Below are 11799 nucleotides of genomic sequence, written 5' to 3' on the forward strand. Positions count from 1 at the left end.
CAACAGTTATGTACAGGCAGTTCTTCGACAAGTTAGATGATGAAGACAAGGAACGCTTGGAAACGGTCTACGCCTCGATGGAAGGGTTCGACGGCAGCACAAACACCCCTCTGGGCATCCTATCTTTCCCCGTCACTCTCACAGACGGAAAACTCTCCCGCACAGAGGATGTAGACTTTGTCGTAATGAGGAAGCCACACCACACGTACGACATTCTCTTCGGGAGAGACGGGATGGCAAGATTCAACGCCGTAGTATCTTCAGTCCACGGCATGATGGGATGGCCAACAGCAGAGGGCGTGGCGATGGTCACCGGTATTCCCCAGGTATGCATCGCATCTGTCTCATCAACACCCAAACCAAAGATGGCTAAACCCACCATCACCGAACCAGAAGAATGGGCTTTTAATGGAAAATACCCCGACCAGGCGGTTACCATTGGCCCAACAATAACTGATCCTACGCGCACATTACTCAAACGCTTATTACAAAAAAACGCTGACATCTTCGCATGGAAACCAGCAGACATGACTGGTGTACCTCGAAGTAAAGCAGAGCATAAGCTCAAGTGTGACCAGGCTTTTACGCCGGTCATACAAAAGCGTAGAGTAATGGGGGCGGAACAAGCTAACGCGTGTAGAACCCAAGTCAAGGAACTCCTTGACGCGGGCATCGTACGCGTTAGCAGATATCAAACTTGGGTTGCAAATCCCGTTATGGTACCAAAGTCTAACAAGCAATGGCGCATGTGCATAGATTTCAAAGACTTGAACAAAGCATGCCCCAAAGATTGTTACCCGTTACCCGAAATTGATCTTAAGGTAGATTCGTTATCACCGTTTCGCCTTAAATGCTTCCTTGATGCGTATAAAGGATACCATCAAATCCACATGGCCGTTGACGATCAGGACAAAACCGCATTTCGGACGCCCGATGGCACATTCTGTTATCAAATGATGCCATTCGGACTTAAGAATGCCGGGTCCACATACCAGCGCCTGATGGACAAAGAGTTTCATGCCCAAATTGGGAGAAACTTGGAAGTATACATGGATGACCTGGTCATTAAAAGCCTTAACCCAGAAGCGATGTTGAAAGACATCGAAGAAACATTCAACACACTCAGAAGGATAAACATGAAGCTCAACCCGAGCAAGTGTTCCTTTGGGATGGAAGAAGGGAAGTTCTTAGGAGTCATCGTTACAAAAGATGGCTTCAGAGCGAACCCTGAAAAGGTCGAAGCCATTATTAAAATGGAATCACCTACCACCATCAAACAAGCTCAGACACTGAACGGACGCCTAGTTGCACTTAACCGCTTCTTGGCAAATCATGCGGATAGGTCGTTCCCATTCGTGTCGACGCTGAGAAACTGTCTAAAGAAAACGCACTTCCGCTGGACACCAGAAGCGGAAGCAGCTTTTCAGGAAATTCGATCACGTTTGATCGAACTCCCAACGCTCACAGCACCAGAAGCGGGAGAGGAATTAATCCTATACCTCTCCGCCACAGATAGAGCGACCGGGGCCGTCCTGTTAGTCGAGCGAAAAGGCATCCAGATGCCAATCTACTATGTTAGCCGTCTCCTAACAGACGTCGAAACTCGGTACTCTACCCTGGAAAAATTAGTCTTAGCACTTGTACAGGCTTCACGCAGGCTAAGACGATATTTCCAAGGTCACCCAATTACTATTCTCACCAACTTCAAACTCGCAAACGTTTTAGGCAAACCCGAACTTTCGGGACGCCTAGCCAAATGGGCAATAGAATTGGGAGAATATGCGATAAAATACAAGCCAAGGCCAACTATAAAAGGCCAGGTCTTGGCCGACTTTATTGCCGAAGTCCCCGCATCGCGGGAGAAAGAGTGCCAGGACGAGGCTCAGCCCTCTCCAGCACTAGACATCGATGAAGTCTGGCGACTTTACACCGATGGAGCGGCCAACAGCGAGGGCTCAGGCACAGGGTTAAAACTTACCAACCCAACAGGCCAAGAATACACTTACGCTATTCGACTGGACTTTCCAAGTACGAATAACGAAGCTGAGTATGAAGCATTCTTGGCCGGGTTAAGGATTGCGCGTAAAATGGGAGTAAAGAACTTGGAAGCCCATGTGGATTCCATGTTAGTTGCCAATCAGATAAACGGGACGTACACGGCCGTGAACGACACAATGGCCCTGTACCTCGCTCAAGCAAAAACCCTCATGCGCGATTTTAATGATTGTAAAGTCATACACGTCAAGCGTAGCGAAAACAAATCTGCGGATGCGTTAAGCAAGCTTGCGTCATTAGCTTTCACTCACTTGGGAAAGGACATCCGCATTGAACTCCTGGGAGCACCATCAGTCCCACACAAGGAAATCTGTGTCATACAAACCGGCACAGAAACGTGGATGACACCAATAATAAATTACCTTGCGGCGGGCATACTACCAGAGTCAAAAACACAGGCAAGAAAACTACGCTGTAAAGCACTGAACTATCAACTCATTGATGACGTCCTTTACAGACGTAACTTTCTTGGCCCCCTCCTCAGATGCGTTGACGACCAAGATGCCAACTACCTCCTAAGGGAAGTACACGAAGGCATCTGTGGGATACATGCAGGTCCACGCGCAGTTGTAGCTAAGCTAAACAACGCGGGATACTTTTGGCCGGGGATGCATACGGATGCGCTGGCGTACATCAGAAAATGCAGGTCTTGTCAGCTCTACGCACCCAACACGCATCGCCCGAAGAATGAACTTGTTCCAGTCACCTCTGCATGGCCATTTCAGAAGTGGGCCATCGACGTGACTGGCCCATTTCCCACAGCAGCAGGGAACGTCCAGTTTCTAGTGGTCGCCATCGACTACTTCACCAAGTGGATAGAAGCAAAACCCTTAGCCCAAACGACCGCAAAACATATCAAGAAATTCATTTGGGAATTTATCATTTGTCGTTTCGGGCTCCCACAGAATTTGGTGAGCGATAACGGCACCAACTTTGCTGACAAGAAGCTACAACAGTGGCTTAAAGAACTTCAAATCACCCACACCTTTACCTCGGTGGCGCACCCGCAGGGTAATGGTGAGGTGGAAAGAGCAAATAGGAGCATCGTCGATGGCATAAAGAGAAGACTATTGAAACACAGATCCGGCTGGGTGGACGAAGTTCCACACGTACTTTGGGCACACAGAACGATGAAAAAGGCAAGTACGGGAGAAACCCCGTTCAGCCTCACTTATGGCACTGAAGCCATGGTCCCGGTCGAAATTGGTTTACCCTCACCAAGGGTCATGATTCAACCAGAGGACAATAATGCGGAAAGACGGTTAGACCTCATGCTAACCGAGGAACGCAGAGACTTAGCCGCAATGCGTGAAGAGAACTACAAACGACAAATGCAAAAGTACTACAACACGCGGGTAAAACTCTGCAACTTCAATGAAGGAGACTACATATTGCGTAACAACGAGGCTTCGAACCAAGATCGCCCAGGAAAGCTGACTCCTGTCTGGGAAGGTCCGTACGTTATCAAACAAGTGCTGGGAAAGGGCGCATACCGGCTCGAAAGGCTCGATGGCACTCCCGTCCCAAGAACATGGAACGGAGCTCAATTACGCAAGTGTTACATGTAGATCAATTCCAAATTTGTAAAAGGCCCAGATCCACTTTTAATGGAAATGATTCTCTTTAGAACATTGACGCTGATGATTTTATACTTGTAAACTTTCCACACGGATATGCCGGTCTTCACCGCATAATTACGAGGAAAGTCGTTGCGTGGGGAAGGCGGCAAAACCCGCATAAACCCAAAAAACGGCAAACCTTCACGCAGGTCAGTTGAAGGGGAAAAGTTCAGTCATCCCACTAAATGAAAGTGCCAGTCTATCCGCATGAATCATGATAAAGGAAACTGAACACTAACCTATTGACAACCGCGCGTCGAACGGTTAAATTATTCAAAACAGAGAATCTCAACAAAAGGATGAGGAAAACCTACACGCAGGTCAGGTATAGGTAAAGTTTAGCCATCCTACTAAGTTCAAGTGACGGTCCTACCCGCACAATCACGAAAGAGGAAGAAAAACTTCACACCTATTATCTACCACGTTCAAAGGTTAACTTATCCTAAACACTTAGAAATTTCAAAAAAGGATGAGGAAAACCTACACGCAGGTCAGGTATAGGTAAAGTTTAGCCATCCTACTAAGTTCAAGTGACGGTCCTACCCTCACAATCACGAAAGGAAGCAAAACTTCACACCTATTCTGTCACGTTCAAAGGTTAACTTATCCAAAACACTGGGAAAATTGCTAAAATAAACTAAAATATGCATGCGCAATTCATATAACGTTTATAACGCAAGTCTCAAAGATTCAAAAGTAAGCGGGAATATACCCCTTACCTTGGCAACCAAGTAACTATAAGACGGGTGCGGGTACAGTGTCAAGGCAAAACCCTTCACATACTTAGCACCCGCAGGGAATTGAAGCCAAAAATACCTCGGCAACCAAGTAACTATAAGACGGGTGCGGGTACAGTGTTAAGGCAAAACCCTTCACATACCTAGCACCTGCAGGGAATTGACGCCAGGAATACCTCGGCAACCAAGTAACTATAAGACGGGTGCGGGTACAGTGTTAAGGCAAAACCCTTCACATACCTAGCACCTGCAGGGAATTGACGCCAGGAATACCTTGGGAGTAAAGTAACTATAAGACGGGTGCGGGTACAGTGTCAAGGCGAAACCCTTCACATACCTAGCACTCCGCAGGGAAATGAAACCAAGAAGGATCTTCTGGGCCATGCTTGCGCAAACGGGAATAACATCCCCGCATAGCGGGAACGTCGAGAACTAGATTGTTTGAAACTTCAAGATGGAATTGGTGGTTTTAACATAATTGATCACTATGTTCAAAACTACCAAAACCTCATGGAGAATCTACACAAGAGGTACTCAACGCTCCTGACTTGCGAGGAGGTTACAGACCTACCCGCATCATACCCAAAGATCAAGCAGAACAGTGGGAAATTCTGCGTGACATTAGGATTTCCGTGGGAAGAATCCCCATGGAAAACCTTAAAACAACCCTTTTCAAAAACCCTTTGCTTAAGTCCAAAAGTTCACCTCACTTTATTAAACATTCATGAGAAGAACATTGGACTGGGGGGACTTGAAGAGGTAGGCCCCAGCAGAGCCCAGTTGGACCCACAGACTCACCTTGAAAAGGGACGTCTGCGCAGTTCAACCCGCAAGACTCCTTAACGGACGTCTGCGCGGTTGAACCCGCAAGACTAAACTAAAGGAACGTCTGCGCAGAAACCAACTGGATCAGCAGGACCCACCACGCTCAGAGACGTGACGTCCTCACGTGCGGTACGCAAGCTGTCCCCGCAGGAAACGCCTACCAATGGTTTTCAGGTACTCCGCATGTTCCCGCAGTTACGGATACCGGCCATCAGGGAAGGCCACCCGCGCAGCATGGCTACACGCACAAGGCTTAACTCTCATAATAATTCAGCAGTCACCTGAAGAAGGAATGAGCAAGCCGGGAACATTCCCGCACAAAGGCGGGAGGGGGAATACTCCCGCCCAAATGAGCCAGTCCGTACGATACTGAGGATCTTTTACTGTACCTGACGAGGTATGGGCAAAAGATCTGTCCAAAGATACGACAGCTCATTGACAACAGTATGGCGAGCAGCATGCTCTTGTACTGTATGTCACTATTAGCCGCTACCTACTCACCAACTCCTGACATACCACGTGCCTAGCCTGTAGTTGGTGAAAAAGGAATAGTACACAGCAGGCCTGGTCACTATCAGCCGCTGCCTACTCACCAACTACCAGCAGGGCACGTGCGTAGGCCACTGTTGGTTGAACAGGAATACTATTCAGCAGGCCACACCTCCTTGGAAACCTACCTCCGGCTATAAATACCACAAATGGTATGATTATCTTATCTTAACATATCTTATCATATTATACCTGATATCTGCTCTAGCAATCTCTTAATATACATTTATATTTAAAGAGCAATCTAGTCTGATTCTCATGCCGGAGGGTGGTCACAAGGAGGAACCCCCCCCCCCCTTCTCAGTGACAAGCTCACGGTGTCTGTTTTGCAGGTTATCAGAAGAACCATCTTCTCCGGGTCTAACCCCTCGTGGGAAACATCTATCTAACCCCCAGGTTACCCGTAATTTGCCCGGGGTCCGGTTAGTGTTTCTTCAGCGATCAACCCCTATTTGCTCCAAATCAAACAAAATTGAAATTTTTTTTATATAAAATATGATATGCATATTTCAAAAATTATACACACACACACCAATCTGATTAATCCCAATTAATTGCTAGTCACCGCCCGACTAACGCCTAGTGAGTATGGAGGTGAGAACACCAACAATAATAAGCTTAGAACAAGGATGGGAATTGATGCAAAAAGGCATAACAAAGCTCAAGAACATTCTAGAAGGCCATTCCGACACACACTTCAGCTCAGATGACTACATGATGCACTACAAGTATATACATACAGCTATAGCTACCTCTTTTTCTTCATTTGATTTCCTGTTTAAGTTATAATAATAATGATTTGTTCAATTTTGTTTTAGTACCATCTACAACATGTGCTTACAAAAACCGCCAAATGATCACTCACAGCAGTTGTACGTTAAGTACCGTGAGACGTTTGAAGAGTATATTACTTCGATGGTGTTACCTTGTTTAAGAGAGAAGCATGATGCTTTCATGCTTAGGGAGTTTGTGAGAAGGTGGTCAAATCATAAAGTCATGGTTCGTTGGCTTTTACGATTCTTCCACTACCTTGATCGCTACTTTATCCCCCACAAATCTCTTCTGCCACTAAATGAAGTTGGAATTGCTTGTTTCCGTGATCTGGTATTCTAGCAAGAGTTCTCCAAGAAAAAAAATATTATTTGTGTGATTCGAATCGCTAATTTTTTTTTGTGTCAGGTGTACGAAGAGGTGAAAGGGAAAGTAAGGGATGCTGTAATATCTCTGGTATGTATCCTGGTTGTGTTAGTTACCGATGGGGATATTATTTAATGGTGATTTTGTAAGTAACCAGATTGATCAAGAGCGTGAAGGCGAGCAGATTGATCGAGCTTTACTTAAGAATGTTCTAGATGTTTTTGTTGAGATAGGAAAGGGACAAATGAAGTACTATGAGAATGATTTTGAATCATCTATGTTGAAAGATACATCCGCATATTATTCACGCAAGGCTTCAAACTGGATCTTAGATTATTCTTGTTACGATTATATGCTCAAAGTAAACGTCTTTTTTTTTTTGAAAATGAAACATATAATTTCAAGATCTTATTTTCTAAATTGGAATTTTAGGCAGAGGAGTGTTTAAACAGGGAAAAGAACAGAGCTTTAGTTTATCTTCATGCCAGCAGTGAGCCAAAGCTGCTTGAGGTTTAATTTTTTTTTTAATCTTTTTTAAGTTTTACTTCATATAATTGTGTTGGTTTTGTAATGTGTATATCTCTAATTGGCTGTGTGTAGAAAGTTCAACATGAGTTGTCTGTTTATGCAACTCAATTGCTTGAGGATGAACACTCAAGTTTTCTTGCATTGCTCAGGGATGACAAGGTATGCACTTATTAATGATTCCAGAATACTATTTATATGTTTATCGTTGTTTTGACCATTAACTTTTTGTCTAGGTTGCTGATTTGACAAGGATGTACAGATTCTTTTCTAAGTTACCGCGGGCTCTAGATCAGTTATCTAGTATATTTAAGCAGGTTTGTAAAACTGCACACAAATTTGTTTCTATGTTATGTTAATTTTCAATCTTTTTGTTTCGTATGTATCCCTATGTTGTACAGCATGTCATCGCTGAAACTACGACATTGGCTAAGCAAGCAGAGGATGCTGCAAGTAACAAGAAGGTTTGTACTTAACATGTTAATTTATAATCTTTTGAAAGCATATGCTTGTTATAAGCATTTAATTTAATAAAGTACAATGTTGTGTGGTTCTTTGCAGGCTGGAAAGAGAGACGTGGTTGGCTTGCAAGAACAGGTGTTCATGATAATATGAAATTTTCATAAATTAGGAATCATGTGTATGAGCAGAAACTTATGTGTTTGTGTGTGTGCTCAGGTTTTTGTTAGAAAAGTGATTGAGCTCCATGATAAGTACTTGACATATGTAAATGATTGTTTTAATAACCATAAAATCTTTCACATGATATGTAACTATGCATATTGTTTAGTAGTAGTTCATTGATAAACCATTATGTTTTTTTTTCTTTCATTTTTTTTACTGTTTCTAAATTCATCTGTAGGTACTTGAAGAAGCATTTGAAATGTTCTGCAATAAGGGTGTTTCCGGAAGTTCAAGTGCAGAGTTACTAGCTACACTTTGTGATAATATTCTTAAGAAGGGTGGAAGTGAGAAATTGAGTGATGAAGACGTTGAAGATACATTTGAGAAGGTATTTTTAATGTTATGGATGCCACCCTATTTATAAAAGTGGCATTTAAGTTTTAAAATTAATTTTCAGGTTGTGAAGCGGCTTGCCTACATCAGTGATAGAGATGTATTTGCTAATTTTTACAGGTAAGTGCGTTTAGATTGTCATGAGCTTTAACCTTCGTGTGGTTCCTGGTATGATAATGTTATATACTAGCAGGAAAAAACTTGCTTGGCGGCTTTTGTTTGACAAGAGTGCGAGTGATGAACATGAGAGAAGTATTGTGTCAAAGCTGAAGCAGCAATTTGGTGGGCAGTTCACATCAAAGATAGAGGGAATGGTATGCATGTATGCACAAAATAGTCATTTTCGTATTTTATTGACGTGGCAAATAACCAGGTTTTCGATCAAAGTTTTAACTTTTTATGCATAGAAAATTCATATTTTTAAAGTGTTTGAATAAAGAATTGTAATCTAGCTTTTGTGGATGTGTTTCAGGTTACGGATTTAGCATTGGCAAAAGAAAACAAATCCCACTTTGAGGAGTACTTGACCAATAATTCGAATGTCAGCCCCGGGATTGACTTGATTGTAACTGTGTTGACTACAGGCTTTTGGCCAAGTTACAAATCTTTTGACTTAAATCTACCAGCCGAAATGGTAACTTCATTTTTGTGAGAAACAAAGATGAAATATTAGTGTTTATATTGTTCTTATTTTTTGTTTAGGTGAAATGTGTTGAAGTTTTCAGAGAATTTTATGAAACAAAAACAAAGCACAGGAAACTTACATGGATATATTCGTTGGGTACCTGCAACATAAACGGGAAATTTGATCCTAAAACTGTGGAGCTCATTGTCACAACCTACCAGGTTTCTTCTATTAAAATGTTATTTTTGTTAACTTAAGCTGATGAATAATTGACTTTGGTGTAAAGCTGACCAACCCTTTGACTTGGATATTGAATTTTACTGATGCAGGCTTCCGTCCTACTACTGTTCAACTCATCAGATCGACTGAGTTACCAAGAAATTATGAGTGAGTTGAACCTGTCAGATGATGATGTTGCTAGGCTGCTCCATTCTTTGTCATGTGCCAAGTATAAAATTCTTATCAAGGAGCCAAACACTAAAACAATCTCTCGAACGGATACCTTTGAATTCAACTCAAAGTTTACAGATAAAATGAGAAGGATCAAGGTATTTATGTGTGTTGTTACTTTTAAAATATTTTATGAAGATTATACGTTTAAACTATAATTTACTTAAATTTTGTAAAAAAATAGATTTCTCTACCTCCTGTGGACGAGAAGAAGAAAGTAATCGAGGATGTTAATAAGGATAGGCGGTATGCAATTGATGCTTCGATTGTGCGAATCATGAAAAGCAGGAAAGCGCTGGGATACCAGCAGTTGGTTATGGAGTGTGTTGAACAGCTAGGCCACATGTTTAAGGTAACAAACATTCTTTCTTAAACATTTTTATCAATTTTCACAAATACATTAATCTAAGTGATAAGCATAAATATATTAATTATGCAGCCTGAGGTAAAAGCAATAAAGAAGAGGATTGAAGATCTGATAACTCGTGAATATCTTGAAAGAGACAAAGAGAACCCGAACTTGTTCCGGTACTTGGCATGATTCTGGTTAATTAGCTAGAAATCTATTGATCTTGCCAATGTTTTGGATTGCTGATGATCCTTACCTTATTGCGGATATTATAATATATATTCTCGGTTATGCTATTTACATTATACTTCATAAATTGTAAAATCCATGTTTTCTTGCATCTCGGTTTTACTAGACCTGTTTTTATTGCTTGTACTAAAGATTTGAGATGCGAATCTGTTGAAAAAGAAAGAATGTAAAGCACAACACTATCTAATTATATATTATATGTTATACTATAGATAAAAATCACTTTGTTGGTGTCAACGAAAGAAATTGAAAGCTAATTGTCTATGTTTATATTTAAAATGTTTGGGTTGTAAAACAATGGATGAGGATCATATGAGTACTTTTTGGGAATTGAGAACTATGAAAACTATTTTGGACCATAAAAAAACCTAAAAAAAAATCATAAAACAAAAAAAAAACACAAAAATAAAAAAACCAAAATTTTTATTTATCATCCCAGTTTTAAAAAAAAAACGTTAAAAAAATTTTTCTCGGTTTAGCTAAATTATACATATATGTATAATATGTACATATATGTACCCACATGTTTTTTTCCTTTACACATATGTATAATTTAAGGTAAATGATAATGTGCATATGTGTATATTACGTAACTAGAGATTAAATGAAAGTATACATATGTGTATAGGTATAATACGAATTAAAAAGAAAAAAAAATCGGTTTTTTTTATTATACATATATGTATAATATGTACACACATGTTTTTTTCCTTTACACATATGTATAATTTAAGGTAAATGATAATGTGCATATGTGTATATTACGTAACTAGAGATTAAATGAAAGTATACATATGTGTATAGGTATAATACGAATTAAAAAGAAAAAAAAAATTCGGTTTTTTTTAATGAAACCGGAATGAAATATAAGAATTTTGTTTTTTTTACTCTTTTAAAATTTTCGTTTTTTTTTGTTTTATAATTTTTTAAATATTTTTTAGAGGTTTTTTTAGTGGTCCAAAATGGTTCTCAAAGTTTTCAATTTGCCAACGGTTCTCTTAGGATACTTACCCGTAAAACAATTATATATATATTATAATTAAGATAAAAAGAAAATGTTGGTGCCACATATTGCTTTGCCAGATTGTTTTAAAGAAATAATTTCGGGGAATTGGTATGTTTGGAAGGTTGGTCTGGGGTTTCTTGAAACTTTTGAATGCTTGGCTTGCATTATGTCCTGTTTGTTTGTTGAATTGTTTCTTTTCCTTTTTTTTTTGTTTTTTGCAACCATTTCTTACACGTGTTAGAAGGTTTTTGCTTTTTGCATGTTTTTTTGTTTCACATATGTTGGAATTTAAATCTCAACAGTCCGAAGCAAACCAAGGAGTCAATTCTCGGCGGCAACATCCGAGTTTTACTGTTTGTGTTATTTATTTTCTTCTGAATATATGAACTTTTTTTTAGCTACGGTACCGAAACAAATGTAAAACGACCGAATTTGCGTTGACTTGCCACAGTAACGGCCGCTTTTTACCAACGACTGAGTTTTACCTATTTTTATTTTTAAGATGCCTTTTTTTGTTATCCTTTTGTTTTAAATATATTTTTTTACGTTAATGTCGGTATCGAAATGAACCTAACCGATTGAATTCGCGCCACTTTGATCATAAGTTGTGCATGTGCCGATACGATTTTGGGCGTTCACAGATTTATTTTTGGGTT

General features: G+C 40.5%; 1 protein-coding gene across 1 annotated transcript; it reads left to right on the forward strand.

The window, feature by feature from the left end:
- The first annotated feature begins 6370 nt into the window (after window positions 1-6370).
- Window positions 6371-10125, forward strand: LOC143542994 (cullin-1-like). The gene is made up of 18 exons (XM_077035432.1): window positions 6371-6513; window positions 6604-6889; window positions 6965-7012; window positions 7080-7283; window positions 7355-7432; window positions 7523-7609; window positions 7684-7764; window positions 7849-7911; window positions 8009-8044; window positions 8126-8210; window positions 8308-8459; window positions 8529-8584; window positions 8658-8778; window positions 8937-9098; window positions 9167-9310; window positions 9419-9637; window positions 9724-9891; window positions 9979-10125. The coding sequence occupies exons 1-18, from the start codon at window positions 6374-6376 to the stop codon at window positions 10078-10080; spliced, it is 2232 nt and encodes a 743-aa protein (XP_076891547.1). The 5' UTR covers window positions 6371-6373; the 3' UTR covers window positions 10081-10125.
- The last annotated feature ends 1674 nt before the right edge of the window (window positions 10126-11799 follow it).

Source organism: Bidens hawaiensis, unplaced genomic scaffold (genome assembly GCF_021521415.1).
Source record: "Bidens hawaiensis isolate Kalapana, Puna unplaced genomic scaffold, B.hawaiensis_p1.1 tig00013007_1, whole genome shotgun sequence".
Taxonomy (NCBI): Eukaryota; Viridiplantae; Streptophyta; class Magnoliopsida; order Asterales; family Asteraceae; genus Bidens; species Bidens hawaiensis.

Bases quoted from the DNA above. Each gene is read 5' to 3' on its own strand.
- LOC143542994 (XM_077035432.1), top strand. From the start codon at position 6,374: ATGGAGGTGAGAACACCAACAATAATAAGCTTAGAACAAGGATGGGAA. The intron at 7,912-8,008 runs GTTTGTACTTAA...GGTTCTTTGCAG, and splicing joins ATGCTGCAAGTAACAAGAAG to GCTGGAAAGAGAGACGTGGT. The intron at 9,311-9,418 runs GTTTCTTCTATT...TTACTGATGCAG, and splicing joins TCATTGTCACAACCTACCAG to GCTTCCGTCCTACTACTGTT.